Source organism: Zootoca vivipara, chromosome 11 (genome assembly GCF_963506605.1).
Source record: "Zootoca vivipara chromosome 11, rZooViv1.1, whole genome shotgun sequence".
In the NCBI taxonomy this organism is placed as follows: domain Eukaryota; kingdom Metazoa; phylum Chordata; class Lepidosauria; order Squamata; family Lacertidae; genus Zootoca; species Zootoca vivipara.
In genome coordinates this window covers 4,193,316-4,218,282 of record NC_083286.1, presented here as the reverse complement: position 1 = coordinate 4,218,282, position 24,967 = coordinate 4,193,316, and the positions used below count along the sequence as shown (strand labels likewise).

Sequence of the window (24,967 nt, the reverse complement as noted above, 5' to 3'; positions counted from 1 at the left end):
GACAGAATGTCCTTAATGTATTATGTTTGCTTAATATTTGGCGGCTGCTGCTAAATAGTTTTCACTGTATCTTGAATTCCATATACAAATATGGGTTATGTTTAACTATATGCATATTGCTGTCCTGACTTTCAGCAGATTAGTGAGACAGATTTTCCATTACAGCATCTGGGGCTGAGATGTAATGGTCCCAGGCCAATAACTATGGTTTATCTGCCTGCGAACAAGCTGTGACCTGTGTATTCCCTCCTTGCAGTGATATTGAAACCAGTTTCCTCCTCCAAACTGGAAAACTGTGGTTTAATCACAGATTACTAACCAGGATATGAAACCAGGGATCTTAGCATCGAAACCAGAGTGTGCAAAGAGAAGAGAGGTGAGCATGAGACTAGTCGCCGAGCTGATAAGCTGTGATTTATCAGCCTCAGAATGTTTATGTCTGAAACAGCCCGAAATGCATTTTGACTCTTTCTCAACATGCTCATGCGTTTGTGGCTTCTGCCATTTCATTATCTGCTGAAGCTAAAGAGCCCATGCCAGTATTTAGACATGTTACTAAGAAGGCAGAATGTGAACTGGAATGTAAAGGTTACAGCTACTGTCAAAGAGCCCAACTAAATGAGGACATGAAATGGAAGAAAGTCTGGTTTTCTGCTGGTTTTCTCTCTGAAACCTGCATTATCCAAACTACCCAAAATACAGTTTAATATTTATGTGATCCATATTTACAGGAAAGCAATATAGAGAATTATATCAACACAAATTATCTTTCAGGGAGATATGAAACACAAATAGACATCCCCCCCCCAGTATAAACCATATATATATTACAGGAAATAACAAATTTCCTCCAGGCATAGACCTGGTTTTTGTGCCTCTGATCCACAGAAAAAATGAAACACCTAGTACACTACTGGGTGCTGTAAGGGAGTAATTATGCACCAATTCAATAAACAGGATTTCCACAGAGCAATAAAAGCTGATGGCAATACAGTGGAAAGAAATGTTTCACTGAAAAGTTCTGTGGCTGTTCCTGTGGACTCTGATCTCATGATTTCCCCTGGGCTATAGAATCTGTCGATATACTATTAGCCTTGTATTAAATCATTCTTTGACCATTCTCTTTGTACAATGTCTGCTGTACTGTGTAAGTTCCCCCACCTTTACCCTCCATCAAATTGGCTGCATTATGGTAGACAATGCCCATATTTCTAAAAATACTGTTAAAAAAATTCAGCGGAATCATAAGCTTTAAGTCATGTTCTCCACAAGAATTGACACACACTGCTTCTGCCTTTCAAGCTCTAAGCCCCCAAGTGGAAATCTGGAATATATAAAGGTCATAATTAAGCAGCTGTTCACTCGTCTCCTTATTTTATACCTTTGTGGGGAAATGCATTTTGGGGGCCCAGACCAGCATTTAACTTCCTCCAAACACCTCTGAGGTTAAAGAACAGTTTGCAAATGGACACATTGTGGGACCATTCTCACTTCCACTTCATGTGCAGAGACGGTTTTGTCTGGTGGGCTCTCTGATCATTCAATGCTTGACTAACGGAAGCGGGGGGGGGGGAGCCTCCTACCTTTTGTAATGCCCACCATAGTAACTATTTTTAGAAGGCTATTTTGGGTAGGATTTGTCAATATTTGGTGAGAATCAGGAAGGGGGTGGGGCTTGTTTATTTCATTCACCATTCTGAAAATTGTGGCTGCCCTTCCTTTGGCTAACAATATCTTGAAACAGGGAAGAGACTATCACAAATTCATCGGGGGGGGGGGAGATAATTTTTTCTAGTTATTTCCCCAGCTACTGAAAATTGCCAATAATGAATAAAATGCAGCGGTATGGTGAATTGCCACACAGAATTTTTAATATTGGCATAGCAGATACTTTCAGTAATGCTAGACTTCACTGTTTGAAATGCATGCACAAATTTTGTGACCCATAGGGACCAATTCTGGCCTCATTTATTTTTTCTTATTAAATCAATACTGGCTCTGCCACACCATTCCTCTGTCTTTGTTCCCCTGCTTCTGGGTACAGATGATCATGCTTTTAGTTTCTGCATGCACTAGAGCACATGCTGGCAACCTACCACCCTCAACTGTTCTCCATGTGGTTCACCCTCCTGCCCAGCTTATCAACAATCAGCTAGGCAGTGGAGAAAATTCAGCTATTCCCATGCTGCTGGGCTTCAACTTTGGCTTCTTTGGGTGCTGGTGGGGGGATAAGATACACATACACTTATTAACATAAGGGAGGGGAAAGGACAGAAGGTTGCATGTTAGAGAGTGGGGGAAAGTTTGGTTCACATTTGTGAGTGCGTGGAGAAGCCATGCACCTGTGAGAGAGAGTAAGTTTGGATGTACAGCCATACCTTGGTTGTCAAACACCTTGGTACTTTTGGCTCCTGAATGCTGCAAACCCAGAAGTGAGTGTTCCGGTTTGCAAACATTCTTTGGAACCCGAACATCCAACGGGGCTTCCTGCAGCCAATCGGAAGCCGTGCCTTGATTTCCAAATGTTTTGGAAGTCAAACGGACTTCCAGAATGGATTCCGTTCGACTTTCGAGGTACCACTGTATATGTAAATGTGTGTGTGTTTTACCAGGTCTGGCCCCGCCCACAGACATGCAGCTTCCACCTTCCTGTTCATTGTGCCTGTGGTCTTCAGTGCCAAAAAAAGCTGCTCCTTCCTCAGCTGGATGAACTGTGTCACTCATTTGGCCCTTTGCATAAAGTTCAGGTAAGCCTCACTTATCCTCCTGTCCTCTAAAGCTAATTGTGTGAAAAATCTGCAGCAGCTGAAGAGATGCCCAAGCTGATCTATACCAGGATTCAAAAGAACACTATCAGATTGTTGCAAACACCAGTATTTTTTTCCTTTTTATAGACAAATATATATTTAATTTAAAACATTGTTTCACTTTATTTCAGTGATTTCCTTTTTAGTACCAAATTGCTTCTTGAAAAAAATGGGGCGGGGAGGAAGAGAAGCCCAGAAAAACTAGGTCCCCTTCTAAGCATAGAACTGTATGCATATGGTTCATAAATGTGCTTTACTACACCAATGGCACAGGAATGTAGGTTAATTTAATAAAAAATAAAATATGGAATAACATTGATTTTGGCCAGTATCAATTACAACAGTACTACCCTATTTTACAAATAATAACTGGACACTTTACACATGTACAGTATTCCTCAGTAAAAATGTATCTGGATTTAACAATGTATCAGTATTTAAAAAAATTAAATTCTTTTCTATAGTTGTGTTAGAAGCATTTGTAAGTATCCAAATAAATTCTTTACAATTCAATACATTATATCACAATTAGGAATATATATATATATATAATATTTATTTATTTATTTATAGAATATATATATAACATTAACTTAAACTTTGAAAGCATTATTTTCTTGTTAATAATGTTATGTAGAGAAACAAAGCATTCCAGACAGTACTAGCAGTTAAATTAGTACCAACAGAGTTGTGACAGTTTCAGAATTTTTAGTAAGTAGATAGATGCCAATGGAACTAAACATATCAAGTTGACTGTGGTTTCCTAGAAGACACAGTCACCAGCCCCAGGCCCAACATCTTCAAGTTACACTTAATTTCTGTTGAAATAAGCTTGACAAATTATCTGTGGTTAACTTAAGCTCCATTGATTTCAGTGGGACTTGAACATAAATAACTCCGCTGCATCAGTAACATGATGCCTGATGTTTCCCCATTTTCACCACTTTAAAGCCAAAAATACTGTTAGCATTTCCAGTTTAAAGTAAACTACTTTTCAGGTGCTTTGTCACAGATCATCTGTTTGTGCATTTCTTTCTGTTCTAGGTACCTTCTGAATGAGTTTTAGGGAATCTGTGTAACTTTCCTTTTCCTCCTTACTGCAGCCAGACGAGATGCCACAGGAGGGGGACCTGAGAGCAGGCAGTGGAACGCAATGAAGTTTCTTGCTCCATGCTCTGTGCAAGGCACTTGAAACAAATACTCTTTCCCCCATTGTGTGGATCCCGGATAGTTTTTAGAAGAGTTGTATTCTTTATTCTGTTAGTAATAAGTGTCTCCATCTGTCACTATGTTACTTGCATGTTTGTTTAACAAAACTTATATACCACTTGATGGTAATAAAACCTTTAAGTGGTTATGATTATTTTATTACAGTAACGTTTTTCCTAACTCAGAGAGTTGTCTCTAGAACATAAATGAAAGGAAGTAACACTAACTGGCCTATTGACACCATCTTGGACACTTATGCCCACACTTAATCCACTGCCATTTTGAATGTCTATTGACAAGTTTAAGTTTATAATAATAACAACAACTATTAAATTGATAATGGCAGTATATATTCAAATCATGAGGCCTAAAGTGACAAATTGTACAATTTTAATCTTAAAAGTGAGTTCTTTCGAACAATATATTTGGTGGTGATCTAGAGGGAGTTATCTTTTGGAATAATTCAGCTTTTCTGTTAAAAGAGGGTTTTGTTGTTTCTACAAACTGGCACAACCATTTGTAATGTTTAGGGGCTATTATGGTGCTTTCAGAAATCTGGGAAGTTCTGTTTTATTTCATGATGAACTAAACCTATTGTAGCACAGTGAAACAATTTTTTTTTGAAGGAAGAAATTTGGGTCCCTGTTTTTATCTCAAATAATCTATCATACGTTTATTTTCTCATGTAGGAATGTATGAAATGTACTTAAATGTTATTTCTAGATTGCCTAGAAAATAAAATATATGTAGTTTTAAGGGTTTTTTTGCGGGGGAGATTTTCTCTACTTATTATATGATAGCAGAATATGAATAGCACCAGGCCTAGAACTATTAAGTTAACTATTATTGCACAAGTACCATATTGGTCCACTCTTTTATGTTCCATTGATGATGTATGAACATCAAGAGTTAAATTTGGTTCAGTGTATTTCAGTTATAGGCACCAATCATGCAAACATTTTGTAGAAGTTCCATTGCAAGATAGATCTCAACACCAATCCCTTTACACCATTGCCACAATCCACAGAATGCAATCAGTGGACAGAAAACAGCCTACCGTGTATGTATAAGGTTTAGAATGTATTAAAACTCATGCACAAGCCACTGTATATGTACCTCCAGAAGGGCAGGCACATTATGATGCATACATTGTAAAAGTAGGGAGGTAACTTTCACTTCCATGGAGAAGGCAGTTCCAGCTGCATAAAAGGATGCAGGAGTTGGGCTGCTCTAACCAGTAAAGTGAATGGCGAAATCCACATAAATGCAAAGGGTTTCTGGATTTGTGTGCTGGTCATCTGAGTAGTGCCCCATGTCTAAGAGAGTGGATCCATATTATTATTCATGGTTATTGGTGCATTCCAGTTTCAAGTATGAAGACTACATTTTAAAAAAATATCAAAATCAAAACCTTAACAGGACTCTGCACCTTTCAGAGTTTATTCACAGCAGGAAGAAAGCCCTGAATGTTTTAGAACTTTGCACCTTTAAAAATATAATAAAACTATGACAAAAATGTCACCTTTCAAAATATACCAGTTAACATGGCTACACCTTAAAATGTTTTTGGCAAAATGTAGCAAATGCTGTATAATTAACACAAACAACACACAATATAGGATACGACTAGAAAGCATACGCAGATGCGTTGAGTCTTCTAATATTGCAGTGGATGTTTGAGCATAGCTCTGATTTGAAGCTTGTTTCTAATTCTCTTAAGGATTGCTTAATTGCCTAACATTCTTCCACATTCTGAGTATATAAGCACAAAAAAGACCAATGCAAGCATGTTTTTTGTTCTGTTTTAATCCTTGTAAACTTGTGTTGTATTCTTGAAACACTCTACACATCTTGAAGGGGAAACAACCAGGAAAAAGGAAATGAGAATGTTAAAAAAATATGCAGGAATATCCTTAAGTTGATAGGAAATCAAATCTTTAATTTTGGCATCAAATGCTTTGGTCATGATACTGACACTGTGATCCAGGGTGCTTTGTTCTAAACACCCAGTTAAGAAAGGTAGGCTTGTTGTAGTTTTCTATTTTAAGTTCCAACGTACAGTTCACCCTCTCCCCAAAGGGGAGATAGAGAAAGAGAGAGAGAAAGGTGGTTTGCTTTTTTTGTTTTTCATTTTTAATAATATGGATTAATCTATAAGTCTACAGGAGCAAGAGAACTTGGAGAGGTGCCAATTCAGCCTTTTAGTGTACATGTTCTGCAACAAAGTTGCTGAAGTACTTTTCGTTGACAAAGATTGTTCTTTTTCACTAGCATACAGAAGCCTCCTTCAGCCCAAGATTCTTCCGTTGCTTCCAGAGGTCAAAGAGAGTGAAGAGAAGTTGAAGTTTTAAACAGCATGGTATCAAGTGAAGGAAGATTTAATTTGTCAGACAGGCAAATTTGATGGAAGAGACCATTCAGGAGCAGGTAGCAGGTAACAAATAGGAAATTGCGTTTTCATCAAAGGGAGTTTCAGTCACAACAGCATTTGTTTTCAGGAAGAAATATTGTGTTCCAGGAAGGAGTGATTTGTATCCATTCATGAAAGGAGGGGGGAAAGACCAGAAAGAAAAAATATTAGAAAACAGTGAAAAATACAGTGGAAGGTAGTTTATTGAGTATTATGAATACTGTTGAATAAACAGCCACATCCCAAGAATATTTACATAATTTAAAATTGTACTGAGTAGTGGGTGGTATTCAACCAAGTTTCATTTAGTTCAGGGGTCAGCAAACCTTTTCAGCAGGGAGCTGGTCCACTGTCCCTCAGACCTTGTGGGGGGCCGGACTATATTTTGGGAAAAAATATGAACGAATTCCTATGGCCCACAAATAACCCAGAGATGCATTTTAAATAAAAGGACACATTCTACTCATGTAAAAACATGCTGATTTCCGGACCGTCCGTGGGCCGGATTTAGAAGGCGATTGGGCCGCATCCAGCCCCCGGGCCTTAGTTTGGGGACCCCTGATTTAGTTCATTTAGTTTCATTTAGACTGGACCTAACTTAGTCTTGCCTGAGTAAAGCTTAGTTGAATATCACCCATTAATCCTGTTCCTAAGCCTTTCTACTCCAAAAAGAAGTGTTTACAGTTAGGAAACAACCAGTGACAATTAAAAGCTTTCATGGGCCTGTTCACTTGTTACTTTCTGGAGAAATCTTAATCTGGTCTGGGCCTTAGGCTGGAGTCTACAACCTGCCCCCCTTACCTGCCTCCCACAATATGAGTAAAAAGTAATGAGTGAACTGTATTGTACTGGCCATAATGTCTCTGGAAAGAAAGCATGTTTTCACTCAGGTTGTAATGGAAATCCCATGATTAAAATAAATCTGCATAGCTGCCAGGTTTTCCCTTTTCTCGTGAGGAAGCCTATTCAGCATAAGGGAAAATCCCTTTAAAAAAGGGATAACTTGGCAGTTATGAATCTGTTGCACCTAAGTTCACTTTTTAATATCTCTCTCCAGTGTATAAAGGGTTGAGATTTCTCCCTGGACAGTAACAAGCAAACAGGAACTATGGCAGTATTTCTATTGTAAATTGTAAATCATAGATCAAAGTATGGCTGAAGTTCTCGATTCTCTCATCTATCTGTCAAATGTTAGCTGCTGTTCTCTCAATGAAGCTTGCTCTACACTTGCAAACTTAGGCAGAATTGGAGGATATTAAGCACCCAGTTAAAGTAACATTATATCAGTGCTGCTTGGTTTCAGCAGTTTTATGCCTTGTGTACAAGTGGGGGAAAGAGTTTAGAATTTCTTGTGACAGAGTATCAAAAAAGAGCTACAAAATGTGAGAAAGTGCAAATCATACTTGAAAGTAATCCATTCCTGAAAAATAAAAGGTCTTCACAGGAGTTTTGTTTTCTTAAAGCTCAGCATTAGTGGCAATCAGTATGAAGTATGTAGAACAGAAACCTACTTTCAGTAACAGGTAGGTAGCCGTGTTGGTCTGAGTCGAAGCAAAATAAAAAAATTCCTTCAGTAGCACCTTAAAGACCAACTAAGTTTATATTTTGGTATGAGCTTTCGTGTGCATGCACACTTCTTCAGATACACTAGTGTATCTGAAGAAGTGTGCATGCACACGAAAGCTCATACCAAAATATAAAATTAGTTGGTCTTTAAGGTGCTACTAAAGGAATTTTTTTTATTCTACTTTCAGTAATGCTTCCATGTGTTGTTATGGAGGTGGCAAGCTGTCTATTGCAGGTGGCTGACACAACTTTAAGTCAAAATACTTTGCACAAAAAAGGTTCACAAGCTAAAGCCTAGTTTCATTTACGTATTTAGTATTTATATTTTACTCTTCCAGAAGAGCTTATAAAAATATGGAAACATTAATATGGAAATCCATGAACATGACCAAGAGCTTTTTTAAACCAAACACAACACTGACAGATTATTATAATAAATATATCATAGCCCAATGCAGGGCTTTTTTTTTCAGTCGGAACAACTCGGGGGTCGGGGGGGGGGCATCACTGTCATCATTAGAGAACGAGGGAAGCATTCATGGTGTGTTCTGGCACCTACTTTTCTAGAAAAACAGCACTGACCAAATCTCAGTTTATCAGTAATTATTAGAGTGGTGTATGTTTGTTCTATTCACATCATTCACAAATGTCCCATTTAGACTGTCTAAATATACTAATTATATCCAAATATAGGGTATCTGCATTGATGCATTGTAAGGTTACTCACTGTGATCCTAGCGAAAAGATTAAAATTAGCTGAACAATAGTTTTAACACCCCCCCCCAAAGATCACAGGAACTGGAGAAAAAGGTGAAATTTTCAGTTTGGAGGCAATTGCAATTGGATACAAATCATGAAATGGGAGAAAACACTTGGGAAGGGTAGTGGAGTCATCAGAGCTAGAAGGGAAAGTTGCCAGCAGGTGTCCCACAGTAGAGGATAAGGAGATGTTGGTAAGACACAAAAGCAGCTGGTTCACAGAAACTGGGAACAAGAAGCAAGTGATTCTGGGTGAAAGGCATGGGTATCTGAAGACAAGGGGGCAATCCACACACGAGCCACCATTACAATATGTTATTCTGTCATGCCAATCAGCTGAGGCTTCCTTAGTAATCTAGGAAATCCAACACACTTTACTTTATGTTGAATGCTAATGAAGTCAACTAGAATGGACATTGTTTACAGGAACCAGTACTTTTTCTACTACTATAAGCTTAAAAAAGGTAAAGGGACCCCTGACCATTAGGTCCAGTCGTGACCGACTCTGGGGTTGCGTGCTCATCTCGCATTATTGGCCGAGGGAGCCGGCGTACAGCTTCCAGGTCATGTGGCCAGCATGACAAAGCCGCTTCTGGCAAACCAGAGCAGCACATGGAAATGCTGTTTACCTTCCCGCTGTACCTTCCTATTTATCTACTTGCATTTTGACGTGCTTTCGAACTGCTAGGTTGGCAGGAGCTGGGACCAAGCAACGGGAGCTCACCCCCGTCACAGGGATTCGAACCGCCAACCTTCTGATCAGCAAGCCCTAGGCTCAGTGGTTTAACCACAGCACCACCTGGGTCCCTACTATAAGCTTAGTCTTCAGTAAACATTTGGTTAAGATTTCTGGGTTGTGCATCATAGCATAGTCTAAAAAGGGTGAAATATGTGAAAGGAGGGACAATTACCTTCCCGCTGTACCTTCCTATTTATCTACTTGCATTTTGACGTGCTTTCGAACTGCTAGGTTGGCAGGAGCTGGGACCAAGCAACGGGAGCTCACCCCCGTCACAGGGATTCGAACCGCCAACCTTCTGATCAGCAAGCCCTAGGCTCAGTGGTTTAACCACAGCACCACCTGGGTCCCTACTATAAGCTTAGTCTTCAGTAAACATTTGGTTAAGATTTCTGGGTTGTGCATCATAGCATAGTCTAAAAAGGGTGAAATATGTGAAAGGAGGGACAATTTGCTTGCTTTTCTCAGATGGCTTGCACAAGGGATTGAGGCCTTGAAGAAAGTCGGACAGGGAGTCGATGGAATAGATACCCATTTAGCAAAAAGTAATATGGTCAGCATACAAACTGTTTGGGTAATTTATAGGTAGTGCTGCTGATGCAATTAAGAGAATTTTACTAGTAACTCCTCTGGATTAAAAAGCCAGGAAAATTACCATGGTGGGAATCATCATCATCCCATAGGGGTGAATGCTACTGATGTTCACTGGTCGGATGTCCACTTTGATAATTTACTTATTTTAAATGGTATGCAAAATTCTACCCTCTAGCCCTTGTTGTCTTCTGAAATCTGTCCTTCAATTTTTAGACTAGTGCAGAAATATATGCTGGAATTTGGATAGACCCTCATATCCAAACATCTATAGTTGTCCAGCATTATCCCAGCTAAGCTCCCCAGATGTGTTTTGAGAAGTACATTTGTATTTTGGGGAAAAAAACATTTCACTCAATGAATGATAGTTTACTCATGAACAGTCTTTGGGTAAAGAACACATTCTTGAATTAAAATCAATAATAAAGGGATAGCAGGCACTATGTAGATGATGACACTCAGAAATGTCAGTAATCACATTTTCATAACCTATTTTTCTACTATATTGCAGTAAAAATAAACATGGGGCACCTATGATTTAATGGATGAATATAGAGAAAAATGTACAAAATATAGATACAGACAATAGTATTTGGCCAGGGTGTGGGTTATTAATTAGAGCAAATGTGCATTTCTCAGAAAATAGATCAGTCCCAACATTCCTCATTTCCCACTTGTTACTCCATTATATAGCTCCCTTTAAGACTGCAAAAATTAAAAATAACATTCAGCCTCTCCCATATGTATATTTACTATTTTATGGAATGTTGTTCATGGATTTCTGCTTCTTGTTTTGTGAATCATGGATTTAAAGAGATAAATAAAAATAGATTATTACTTTAGAATACAATCCTGTAGTCCCAGGGACAACAAGAGTAGATCCCATTGGAATGAATGGGAGGGGAAATGAGGGAGACACCCAAGAAACAATGGGGGAGCTTTGGTGATTCTTCTGCCTTAGATTTTCCCTCATCCACCCAGTAGAATTTGCCTTGCCCTCCCACTGAAACAACAAACAACCACAAAGTGTGTGTGATGTGGTTTCACTTTTTTGCTGGCTGGTGTGAGCCCAGCAAAGCTCGGTTCCTCTGCTGCAGAATATCCCTACCACCCAGACTGCTTTTAGTTTATAATATTGCTAAATATTTGTAATTAGCTGCCAAAGTTACGGAAGTTACAAATGAAAAAAGTTAATTAAATAGTAGCACATGCATTCTATTCTTGTGAAATGAAAAACACAATTAATTGTGTCTACTATGGCTATGTCATATGAAACAGATGTGAAGAATCTGGAAAAAGACTAAAAAATATTTTATTTTGAGATAGGTGAAAATACTTACCATCTTTACAGACTAGACCAACTGTGCAGAGACCTGTTTCTAAGATATAGCCATTTGGACAACTTGTACAGTTTTTCTCTCCTGGACCACTGCACCCAAAACAGCTGGCATCACATCTTAATGAAAGGACAGCATGTTAAATATATGGTTAATCACATTGTCTCAGTATCAAAGACTGCTTGATTACTTCATTTCATATCAAGAGGTGCTGAAGCTAAGTACCGAAAGTAGAATATGTAACAAATCATATGCCAGAACTATATTCTCCAATTAGTTATGGTTCACATATTAAATAGATGCATTTGGTTTTTTTTTAAAAAAAACCTAAATATAGTTTTTGAGGAATACTTTTTACCTTTTGCAAGTTTTGTATCCATTTTCTAGTGAGTGATCAAAGTAGTAGCCATTGTTACAAGCCAGCACACATCTTCCATTCTCCATAAGATACTCTTCGGTGCAATTTATGCAAGCATCTGCTCCTGGACCTCAGAAGTCAACAGAACAAACAAGGTAACATATTGACAAATTCGCAGCAGAGCATAGAGACAATGGATGTGTATTATACCATGCACACAGAAGTATGAATGACTACTGAAAACACATTGAGTAGGTTTGTGTACTTAATGAAAAGTTATTTCAAAAAGATTTTAAAAAATGAAATCAAGTATACAGTACGTACAGAAAGGTCCTAGCACTGGACGAAGTGCTATAGTGTAGCAAATTAACAGCGTATGAACCCCCCCCCCCAATTTTAGCGCAAAAGAGATTGAACATTGATGGAAAGATATCAGAGGTACCTGCACAAGAAGCACAGGAATGGTGGCATGGCTCACAGTCCCTGCCATTGTAATATTTCCCTGTTTCACAGCGGATAACACACCTGGATCCTTGTAAACTACAGAGATACACAAGAAAAATTAGAAAATGCCGATTAGCATGTGGCATTTCTGTGTGGATTTTTTTTGGCAACAGTTAACATACTGTTAATGTTCAAACAAATGCATCTACTCTGAGGAGCACTTGTGTTTAGTACCACCACATGAGTATAGGGTCAGTCTGGTGAAATGACTTGCTTACAGAGGCTTTCCTGTAAGCAAGTCTTTCTCCGCTCCCGCACTTATACCACGAGTAGCATGCTAGTGCACTCTGCTGAATTTTGTTCTGCCCTTCCTGGAGCCAGCAGCAACAAATTACAGGCCTCGAATTAACGTGATGTGTAAACCCAAACAAGCCATGATTGGAAATACAAGAACAAACTTTGGCTTACCACTGAAGTTTGTTTAGAGAGAAACAAACCATAAGTTTTGGTTTGCACATTATGGTAATCAAGGCTCATGGTTTGCTGCTCCTGGCTAGGAAGGATAGAATGAAACAGGATCATGTCAACATGCTGCTCATTCACAGTAAGCCATGGTTTATGGCCCACTTTGACATGCTCATGCAGTCACTGTATATTAAACAGACCACAGGTTCCGTTTTCCAAAGCTTTTCATTTTTTTATTCAGCGTTGGGCATGATTACACATACTGTACAATGAATATTACACTTCAACAGACTGCAATGTGAAGTTTAAATAATATTATTTAATACAATCTATCATTTCCTTACCTTAGGCCATGTCTGCATTCTGAGCAGGTTTGAAATTCAGTGCATGTCTTACAGTTTTCACTGCATTTACGGCATACAATCTTATCTGAAAAGAAAAAGGAACACAAAAGAAAAAAAGAACCCAGTTCAATTACATGCAATAATATATTTATATCTCCTTGCTTATTGCTATTCCTAATGTGATACCACAAATGGGAGATGAATAAAATATACCGTATTGGCCCGAATATAAGCTGCACCTGAATATAAGCTGCACCTTTAAAATTCAGGGGGGGGGGGGGAAGAAAAAAAGACACTACCCAAATATAAGCTGCTCCCTTAAAATTCCACAGCCACTCACACCCATTCCGTTTTACCGTATGTCTGTTTCAGCAGCGATATCGTAAAAGCCAGTTTTTGTAAGGTCGCGAATTTAAGCTGCACTTTAACTTTTCGTGGTCAGAATTAGGAAAAAAAGTGAGACATATTCAGGCCAATACAGTAAAATTCTGTGCTGCTGAAGTACTAACATTCAAATAATTTCTATTATCTGATTATATAAATGATTTTAATACACGGGGTGAATTCTGTAAACCCTTGTTTAATGTAACTTTTCCTCATTGAGTTGTAGTAAACCTTTTCAGTAATGCCAAAAGAAAACAAGCTACTTTTATAAAAATAATAATAAAAAGACCTTATTTGCTGTTCTTCATAGCACGTAATCACTGGATCCTGTAGAAATAAACTTCTTGTATACATATCCATGTAATAATATTTATTATTATAATTAAAAATATGTACATAAATTAATTAATTAAAGTATAGTTAAAGTATAGACTGTATACATTCATTGTCACGAGGGAAATTTCTTGTGTGTGTAAAAGCTCCTATTTTCTGAGTCGTTGGCTTCAGTGCTGCAGACATAAAGATGACCGCCCTGACAGAGGAACCAAAATCAGGATGTTTGACAAAAACAGTATGAAAAAGAAGAGAAATGGGTAAAACCAGAAATGTGTTAGGGGGTGGCAATGCCATTGTAGAATGAAATGTCCTAGGCATAAAAAGGGAGACTAACATCTCATGCATGTTTACCCAGAACTAAGTCTCACTGTGTTCAGTATCTTATTTTCACTAATATGTTATTTTTTATACAAACTTCATCTCAATAAATGCATATTTGTAGATATTGTTTGGTTGGAGAATTTTGATTAGTACAAATTTTGAAAGATGACTGTGTTTCAGTTCTCATTTTATTTCGGGAAGCGCAAGCTTTAGAAATTCACCTTTAAATATGAACTGAAATTTCTTCGCAATCCCTGATGTGTGACTGTATTGTGACAGATTTCCTTTATATTATGCTTGTTTTTTATTGCTGTTATCTGTTTTTATGTGTTTATTTGGTGGCATTATAGAATTCTGAAATGAGACTTGAGTGTTCAAACTGAAACGGAAAGGCAATATGTAATAGTTTAATAAATATCATCAGCCTTAATATGCATTAATGGCAACTTGAAGATTTCCAATTATTTCCAATATTATAACAGGGTTTTGTTTTTAAATACTTACTATTATCCAAGTAAAACCCATCTGGACAGCTGGTAACACAATTCCTGGACTCTTCATTGATATAGTAACCAGGTTTACAGGTATTACATTGATCACTGTGGCTTCCAAAACATGTTTCACAGTTGGGTGAGCACTTTTTACAGCGTTTCTTGTCGGCGCTGTAGTGACCAGGAGGACAGTTGGGAACACAGATTCTTCATTGTACAAGATAATAAAAGACCGAGTCAGTTTATCAATCAATTTGGCAGGAAAAAGGCAACTGCGTTGATTAGAACAGTGGCTTTCCTCTTGTTTATGGAAGCAGAGACTACAACCAGCGGTGGCACAAACCAAGTCAGTCTCATTTGTGTCCAAAGCCCTGTTCGGCTGTCACACGATAAGGGAAGGTAGGCTCACTGAATCTGCTTCCACTGTTACACCCCAATTACCAGTCCTGCTACCCTCCACTTTGTTAGAAGGCAAATGGCCTAGAGCAGGCCTGTAGGCTCTTGTATGATCAGGTTTAAAAATTACAGAGGGACCCTCGGCATGTAGAGCAGGCCTCCTTCTGCAGATCTTTAGTCTCTAATGAGTGGAGGGTAAGAGACCGACTGACGTCAATGCATCAGAGAGGGTGGGCCTAGCAGGTGTGTCCCATTCTCCCCTTACCAAACCCTAATCACATGAAGGCTCAAACTCCTGAATATTGTGTCTAGATAAGATTCTTCACTCAGTTTTATCTTTTGCCCATTAATTGCCAAGCCCCTTCCTTCATATTTTTTAAAGTATTTCAGTTTGTATCCTCTCTTTCTGCATATAGAACCAATGACAACCAATGACAGTAATATCAATATCAATACAAATATAATAAAACACTTGTAAGCCAATCAGGATTCTTAACTAAAATAAAATGGTGGGCAGATAAAACCTAGTAAAGACACAAAGCCAAAGGCTTATCAAAATGAACAAGTTGTCGCCTGAAGGACATCTGACATGACGCCTAGTGGGCATCTCTAGGGAGGGAGTTCCACAGTTTAGGCACAACCATGGAGAAAAGTCTTTTCTCATATCCCTCCTAATTCTCAGATATTGGCAGGATTGAGAGAAGTACCTCTCTCGGAGATCTCTCAGCAGGCTTGTATGGGAAAGTCAATACATTTAGGTTGGAACCAGCACTTTGAATTGTTTCCAGAAACAGAAGTAGTAATTTAGGAATCACATGCTCCTTACATAACTTCTCCCAGTTAACTATTTGGCTAAATTGGGTGAAGTTCCAAACATTGTTCAAAGAGAGCACTACAGTATTCCAAATTATATATAACACAGGCATGTATATATAACCAAGGCCAGATTTGACACATCTAGGAATGGGTATAGTAGGCACACCAGTGTGAATTGTGCAAAAACCACTGCCAAATCTGGAGATCTAGGCTTATGAATAGATTCAGAAGAAAACTCAAGCTATGAACCTGAGCCTTCAAGTGCAGTGTAAGCAAATTCAAGCATGGTTGAACCCTTATCCCCTGATCTGCCAGTCTTGTTTGGTTTAAACTTTAATTTGCTCACCCTCAGGCAGACAGTAATGGATGCCAGACACTGACCGAGAACTTCAGTTGTTTCCATGTACTGAGATAGAAAGGAGATGTAGAAGTTGGACGCCATCAGCATATTGATGACCTCAAACTCCCAAAACTTGGACGGCTTCACCCAGAAGAGGCTGAATAGCATAGGAAGCAGAATAGAGCCCCATGAGACACTGTAGGTCAATGACCAAGGCATCAAATGGAAGTCTACCAGCTACATGTTTTGGAAACTTTGCTGTAGGAAAGACTGAGACTACCATAAAATGATGGTCCTAAGCCCTGTCCCAACACATGTGATGTGTTGTATCTGTTTGGAGAAAAGTAATAGCAAGTGAAGAAACAATAAATTACCTCCTCCTACTTCTTTACTCCAAATTTCACTTCCTAAAGCTGCAGGTTTTGTTTTTTGTTTTTTTAAAAAAATACCCTGTCATCAGTTTTAATATGTGCTTTAATGTGCACACATTCCTGTAACATATAGTTAGTCTCTGAAGCCTACTGATGCTGAAAATGTAAAAGTATCTTGAATAAGAATTTTGCTAAGATTCGAATTTAACTTTGTCAAGCAAGTTAAATATATTCAGTATAATCTAATGGTTTTGTGGGGCTCGTGTGCCATGAGTAACGCAATATACTGTCTTACCGCGTGTTGTTCTTAGATTTGTAGTAGTAGTGTAGACAGTCATTGCAGTGATCTGGTCCTGGACCACCACATCCAACTTTGCTGCACTCTGCATTGCATGGACCTTTTGCGAAAGGAGCAGGAGGGAGAAAGCAAATCACCACTTGTCTTTATTTCAAAGGAATTGTTAGAAACGATTTGGTTTTATGTATTTGCTTTGGAAGTAAACAATAATGATAAAATAAATCAAAACTGGAAATACGTATTGTGGGGAATTCTGGATTTCTGAATCAGACCCTGACTGATCTTTAGCCAGAGTCACTATCCAAGGTTTTTTGAACCAGGACATGACATTAATAGCTTTATGTAAAAGCAAGTGAAAAAGGGACCTCTAATTTTTTACACTAGTGTATTGGTGGGTACATTTGAGGCAGACACATCTGAAAAATTCTGCTTCATATTACCTGCATAGTCATCTGCCCCATAATCTTCTGTAGGGTCTTCTATTGGACTTGAGCGTACTCGTTCGGCTTTTGGGAAATCATTTCTTGGGGAATAAGGCTGAACAGAAGTACCATAAAGTACTAAGGACCATTCTTTCAATTTACCTAGGTGAGGCATATTAAAAACATGAGATGTGGGAAATACTTTTTCTAAATTTATTTTCTCCTACATTTGTATCATAGTCTGAGCTATAAACAGAAAAAAATGTAACAAACATTTTAATAGTTATAATTAATACTAATAACACCAATACAAAAAATAAAACCACTCCTTTCCCCACCTGAACAAACCTGTCAACAATGGCCGTATCAGTATTAGTGCAGGAAAGAAATGACTCGGCACCACGATAACATAGGCCTTCAAATGTCCATTAAGCAATGTTAAGTGAGATTCTGATCTAGTCTTTTTCCATGTACATCCCAGTTGTTTTCCAGTACCACATACGCAAGCAATTTCCAACTATCCCCACTCCTGCAGTACCCCACACTCTTAAACCTGCTCCAGAGGGTTGGAGAACCCTCCAGAGAAGATTTAGAGAGTCCAAGGAATGTCAAGGGATTGAGAGGATAGTTGAACTTTTAGTAGGTCTGAGTGGCATACAACCCAGGAAGGAAATGGCAGAATTTTTTTACATGTGTGGCAGATCTACCGTATATCTATATACTGTATCTGTATTACTCTCCAGGTCGTAATAGTCTCCAACATTGTCCTGAATCTCTATTTATACATAACAGAACCTGGACATAGTCTAACCCAGGCATCCCCAAACTGTGGCCCTCCAGATGTTTTGGCCTACAACTCCCATGATCCCTAGCTAACAGGAGCAGTGGTCAGGGAAGATGGGAATTGTAGTCCAAAACATCTGGAGGGCCGAAGTCTGGGGACGCCTGCTATACATGATTTAGGCCAGGGGTAGGCAACCTAAAGCCTGTGGGTCGGATGTGGCCCAATCGCCTTCTCAATCCGATCCGCGGACGGTCCGGGAATCAGCATGTTTTTACATGAGTAGAATGTGTCCTTTTATTTAAAATGCATCTCTGGATTATTTGTGGGGCATAGGAATTCGTTCACCCCCCCCCCAAAAAAATAGTCCGGCCCACCACATGGTCTGAGGGACAATGGACTGGCCTACGGCTGAAAAAAGTTGCTGACCCCTGATTTAGGCTTTGGCGTGATCCCCAGAACATAACCCCCACATAGGATACGCATCTGTTGTATTCAACTATTTTTATTCTACTACTCCTACTATCCTCCCAGTGTCTCAGCTGCCAAAACTTATAAACATGCATTAAAATGAAATGTACCAGAAAAATGATTTTGAAGTCACCCCAAATGAAACAGGAACATGGGAGTACAATTATTTTAAAAAGTTTTATATCTCTTTCTAGTGTTTGTAAGTTGCTTTGAGTTCATTTTTTTTAAAGTGACTGATAAATATACTACTACTACTACTACTACTACAAGACTTTTCTATCACTGACCCTAAATGCACATCACTATCAAAATTATCAGATTTGTACCTGGAGTCTTGACGTTTCTTAGCTGTGATGGGGTATCATAAATTTCCAAAATCCAGTCACCAGCTGCTTTCTCACCCCAGCAATGAGTAGTCATAAACTCCCAGCTTTTAAACCCTTCCATGGAATGGTCAAATAACCTTTTAAAGAAACCAATAATAATATAAACTAACTTAAAAATACTAATACAAAAATACATCGGAACATACTTTTGCACAAATGTTTTATATTATATAAAGTAATATTATTAAATAAACCAGGCAAGCCCATAAATCCAATTACAGTAATGGATCCAGTTAAAATGTACATTGGAGTTCCTGTCTCCAACTTCCTGGAGAAATGCATGCAGGGTTATTCCCTAGATAACCCTTGGTGTCCCTTCCAACTCTATGATACTATAGGATGCTACACAAAGAGCCTGGAAGGAATGACATGACACGAAAGGGCACCAATGCTACAGCAAAGTTGCAAATGTGCTTGTGTTCACCAATGCCATTAAAATGAATTCTATGAATAGATTTTTCTAAGTCACAAAACATGCACATTTGAAATAATTGTGCTTGAACCTGTGTCTGTCAGAAAGAAATGTCAACTTCTGCTCTAGTGAAGAATCTTGTTTTATAATGTTGCTCCAATTTCTTCTGGATTATAAGCTTGGCAGTCAAGTGATCTGGCAGGTTTTTAATGGGGCTAATGGCAGAACTAGTATAAGTCCAGTCAAAGGGACATGGGTGGTGCTGAGGTCTAAACCATGGAGCTTCTTGGGCTTGCCGATCAGAACGTTGGCGGTTCGAATCCCCGCGACGGGGTGAGCTCCCGTCACTCTGTCCCAGAACCTGCCAACCTAGCAGTTTGAAAGCACGCCAGTGCAAGTAGATAAATAGCTCCTGCTGTGGCAGGAAGGTAAATGGTGTTTCCATGTGCTCTGGCTTCTGTCACGATGTTCCGTGCACCAGAAGTGGTTTAGTCCTGCTGGCCACATAATATAATAAATAATAATAATAATATTTATACCCCGCCCATCTGGCTGGGTTTCCCCAGCCACTCTGGACAGCTTCCAACAGAAAAATGAAATAAAATAATCTATTAAACATTAAAAGCCTCCCTAAACAGGGCTGCCTTCAGATGTCTTCTAAAAATCTGGTAGCTGTTTTTCTCTTTGACATCTGATGGGAGGGCGTTCCACAGGGCGGGCGCCACCACCGAGAAGGCCCTCTGCCTGGTTCCCTGAAACTTGGCTTCTCGCAACGAGGGAAACGCCAGAAGGCCCTCGGTACTGGACCCGGAAAGCTGTCTGTGGACAAAGGTCGGCTCCCTCGGCCTGAAAGTGAGATGAGCGCCGCAACCCCATAGTCGCTTTTGACTGAACTTAACCGTCTAGGGGTCCTTTACCTTTTACCTTTAGTATTTTTAACCTGCAGAGAGCATTTCGGTCTCAGTCCAGTATACCTGAAGGAGCGTCTCCTCCCCCATCGTTCTGCCCGGACACTGAGTTCCAGTGCCGAGGGCCTTCTGGCGGTTCCCTCGCTACGAGAAGCCAAGTTACAGGGAACCAGACAGAGGGCCTTCTCGGTAGTGGCACCCACCCTGTGGAATGCCCTCCCACCAGAGGTCAAAGAGAACAACAACTACCAGACCTTTAGAAGGCATCTCAAGGCAGCCCTGTTTAGGAAAGCTTTTAATGTTTGATGGATTTCTGTATTTTAATATTTTGTTGGAAGCCGCCCAGAGTGGCTGGGGGAACCCGGCCAGATGGGCGGGGTATAAATAATATATTATTATTATTATTATTATTATTATTATTATTATTATTACAGAGCTTTGCATCTGTAAGAGTTTGGGTAAATTATTCTCTGAACAACTGTTCTCCAGGTTCTGGTGACAGCTTGAAAATAGGAAGAAGTAGCTACGAGGAAATCAAGACAGCTCAAATATCTCTCAACCAAATCCTTATTATATTACTTTTTTAAAGATGAAAAATAAAAAGCCCTGTCTAAAGCAGAAAGCACCGTGTTTTTTCCAACTACATCTGTTTATGTTACAGCCATCTTTCATATGAAAGTTGTGTGTTATCTGCCTAGTGCAGGCATAGGCAACCTTGGCTCTCCAGATGTTTTGGAATTACAGCTCCCATGATCCCTGAGCACTGGCCCTGTTAGCTAGGGATCATGGGAGTTGTAGTTCGAAAACATCTGGAGAGCCAAGGTTGCCTATGCCTGGCCTAGTGGGTCTGAATCTTGCCATATACAGTGTGTTACAGTAGTCCAAGTGGGAGGCTGCCAGAGCATGGGCAACTGAGACCAGCCTCTCCTGGACCAGGAACCGCTATACCTGGTGGTCCAGCTTAAGCAGGACATAAGCACTCAAGTGGCAGCTTGAAATTCAGTTGCAACCCTTCCCAGAATAGGTTGTACACCTAATTTCCAGACATGGGAACTACCCATCAATAGCACCTCCATCTCAACAGGATTCAGCTTCATTTTTTGGCCTCTCATCGAGTCCAACACCTTCTCAGCCTCTCCTGATTAGGATGGAATGGAGAGAGAGAGAGTTGCATGTCATCAGTACACTGATGACACCATACTCCCAATTCTCACATGCCAGCTCCCAAGAGTTTCATATAGATATTAAATAGCATAGAACAGTGGTTTTGAACCTTGTTGAGTCCACGGCTCCCTTGACCAACCACATTCTTTTGGGGGCTCCCTTGTGGAAGCCACTTACACTGGTGTTCTGTTACAGGACATGCGTAAGTGGGGATTTCTCTGTTCCACCCCTGCCCCATTCTCCCCTGCCCCTTTTGGGGGCTGTTTTTGGCATGCGTGGTGTTAGCATTTGTCGCCCGGGCCAGTTGTGAGACTGCCCAGGGCAGGGACAAAGCCAGTGCACACATGCCCGGGTACTTCCGGTGGTGCAATCAAATCTGTGATTGTTCTCCAACGTGAAGAACAACACACACAAGCCATTGGATGAGGCTAAACTGCTTTATTGTGGCAAAATGCAGAGTCTGTCTCTGTTTGCCCAGCTCAGACATTCAGAGCTGTTTAGCATGGCTGCCTCTCTCTAGCATAGCAGGCAGTGAAGAAAGAACAAAGGAAACAACAGTCCCACTTCAGGAACACAATAGTAGACGAACATCCTGTCTACGCCACTTCCACTCTGTGGAATGAAAAACACATGCAGTCATATGATAAACAACTATCCTATGACTGCAGGACAGGGAATGAATCTCAACACGTGAAAGTGGGAGTGCATGTTTTTTTTGACAGAATTACAAGCCTGGTAGATGAAGGGAACGCTGTGGATGTAGCCTATCTTGATTTCAGCAAGGCCTTTGACAAGGTGCCCCATGATATTCTTGTAAAGAAGCTGGTAAAATGTGGGCTAGACAATGCTACCATTCAGTGGATTTGTAACTGGCTTACTGACCGAACCCAAAGGGTGCTCATCAATGGCTCCTCCTCATCCTGGAGAGTAGTGACTAGTGGGGTGCCACAGGGTTCTGTCTTGGGCCCAGTCTTGTTCAACATCTTTATCAATGACTTGGATGATGGGCTTGAGGGCATCCTGAGCAAGTTTGCAGATGACACCAAATTGGGAGGGGTGGCTAACACCCCAGAGGACAGGATCACACTTCAGAATGACCTTAACAGATTAGACAACTGGGCCAAAGCAAACAAGATGAATTTTAACAAGGAGAAATGTAAAGTACTACACTTGGGCAAAAAAAATGAAAGGCACAAATACAGGATGGGAGACACCTGGCTTGAGAGCAGTACATGTGAAAAGGATCTAGGAGTCTTGGTAGACCACAAACTTGACATGAGTCAGCAGTGTGATGCAGCAGCTAAAAAAGCCAATGCAATTCTGGGCTGCATCAATAGGAGTATAGCATCTAGATCAAGGGAAGTAATAGTACCACTGTATTCTGCCCTGGTCAGACCTCACCTGGAGTACTGTGTCCAGTTCTGGGCACCACAGTTCAAGAAGGATACTGATAAGCTGGAACGTGTCCAGAAGAGGGCAACCAAAATGGTCAAAGGCCTGGAAACGATGCCTTATGAGGAACGGCTTAGGGAGCTGGGTATGTTTAGCCTGGAGAAGAGAAGGTTAAGGGGTGATATGATAACCATGTTCAAATATATAAAAGGATGTCATATAGAGGAGGGAGAAAGGTTGTTTTCTGCTGCTCCAGAGAAGCGTACACGGAGCAACGGATTCAAACTACAAGAAAGAAAATTCCACCTAAACATTAGGAAGAACTTCCTGACAGTAAGAGCTGTTCGGCAGTGGAATTTGCTGCCAAGGAGTGTGGTGGAGTCTCCTTCTTTGGAGGTCTTTAAGCAGAGGCTTGACAGCCATCTGTCAGGAATGCTTTGATGGTGTTTCCTGCTTGGCAGGGGGTTGGACTGGATGGCCCTTGTGGTCTCTTCCAACTCTATGATTCTATGTGTTGATGGGAACCCACTGCTCTGCAGGGCCGAGCTGACACACCCCACATGGCACTCCTAGCCTGCCTTTCCCGAAATTAGAGGCACATGGGGGTGGGGTGGGGCTGGAAAAGGCAAAACAAGATTAATGGTTAAATGGGGGTGGATTGCCATCTGTCATGTATTGATCCAGTTGAGATTCCTGCATTACATAGGGTCGGATTAGATGACCCTCAGAGTCCCTTTCAACTCTACATTCTATTATCTAAAATATCTCTGTAACAAGTGTTTGTTTTAAACAAAGTATTCTGACTTTCAAAAGGAATCACTAGGCAATAACTTATTTGAGAGGAAATAAAGTTCTTCTTTTGTTCTAAAAGTGCCTCCTCCTTATTTGGACTTGCTGGTTGAGAATTAATTGGGCACAAGTTCCCCTCTACATACAGTAGATGCTACCACAGTTAATCAAAAACCTCTGTTGTGGGAATACCGGAAAATTTTACCGTATCTAATAACACACCTATAATAGCCGTCAGGTTACCCATCTTCAGTGAGGGTGTCTGTCACACTTTCCTTCACCACTTTTTGGGGAAATATTATATAAACTGCTCATATCTCTTTATTTTGTAACACTGAAACCTTTGGACTGCTGACAATTGATTGTTTTTATATAATCATTGAGTATTATAAAACTTGAAGAACAATGTAATTTACTTTGGGAAACCAACAGTAATCTCAATATTGAATTTGAAAGCCTTTTTCTTTATTAAAGGCCCAAGCCCAAGAACCTTTCTGCTGGCCTCACATCTCAGGCCCCTGCTCCTTAAAAATAAAAAAAATCTTTCAACACAAAGCTTTTGTTACATCTCTTACAAGGTTGATTGGTATGCTGCGAAGTACTGTACAGTTGTACCATGAATCCCGAACGCCTTGCAAGTCGAATGTTTTGACTCCTGATTGCTGCAAACCCGGAAGTGAGTGAGTTTGCAAACATTCTTGGGAAGCCAAACATCCAAAGCAGCTTCCGTGGCTACCGAATGAGTGCAGGAAGCTCCTGCAGCCAATCAGAAGTCATGCCTTGGTTGTCAAACGTTTTCGGAAGTTGAACGTACTTCTGGAATGTATTCTGTTTGACAACCAAGGTACGACTGTACAGTACTAGTGAGACCTGAGCACACACCATCTTAATTTGCTCAGAAATTACATGTGCAATTTTTATGCAAATTTGCACCACAGACCTGTGTCAATACCCCTGATTAACAGTATTTTGCATTTTGCCTTACATGCAATAAAAGTATAGGGCCCTGTAACATTGCAAAATAGCTACTCTTCTTTAAAAAATGTGTTTCATGCTGTTTTGCAGTTTGAAAGAAACAAAAGTAAATGTTTTCCCCACATCTACTTACTCATGCTGTTGCATCCTAGACTTCAGCAATACTTATTTCCCCAGAGCCATAGAATCTATTTATTTTTTTATTCACTGCATGCCTGCCTGGAATGATGCTAATGCATTGGAACAGCACTTGTTTCTGTCAATTATATCAACAGAAACACTCAGGGCCTTTTGGAGGTTCATCAACATCCAGTTCAGACGGAGAAGTTGGGGCCTAGGCTATACAGCATTAAAAATGGGTAGAATACTTTTAGAATTATGTTTTTCACTGGAAAAAAAATAGAATGGAACAGCACAAAGCAAGCATCTCATAAAAAACAACAGGCTGAAGGTGGGAACAGTGCATTTTGCTTGTTCGCTTTCAC

At 39.9% G+C, this 24,967-nt stretch overlaps 1 protein-coding gene across 5 annotated transcripts in view; it reads right to left on the bottom strand.

The window, feature by feature from the left end:
• The window catches only part of PCSK5 (proprotein convertase subtilisin/kexin type 5), a 225,280-nt gene that overhangs the window by 59,023 nt on the left and 141,290 nt on the right, over positions 1-24,967 (bottom strand). For 3 of the 5 annotated variants that reach the window (XM_060280059.1, XM_035099988.2, XM_060280060.1), the window contains 8 exons: positions 18,783-18,919; positions 17,223-17,366; positions 16,780-16,882; positions 14,575-14,768; positions 13,030-13,114; positions 12,219-12,316; positions 11,777-11,906; positions 11,422-11,537 (listed from right to left, as the gene is read on the bottom strand). In XM_060280059.1, the coding sequence (XP_060136042.1) occupies positions 11,422-11,537; positions 11,777-11,906; positions 12,219-12,316; positions 13,030-13,114; positions 14,575-14,768; positions 16,780-16,882; positions 17,223-17,366; positions 18,783-18,919 (1,007 nt within the window). Of the gene's footprint in view, positions 1-1,660; positions 6,326-11,421; positions 11,538-11,776; positions 11,907-12,218; positions 12,317-13,029; positions 13,115-14,574; positions 14,769-16,779; positions 16,883-17,222; positions 17,367-18,782; positions 18,920-24,967 lie in introns of those variants that run through there. The other 2 variants (XM_060280061.1, XM_035099987.2) reach the window with 2 other exon arrangements.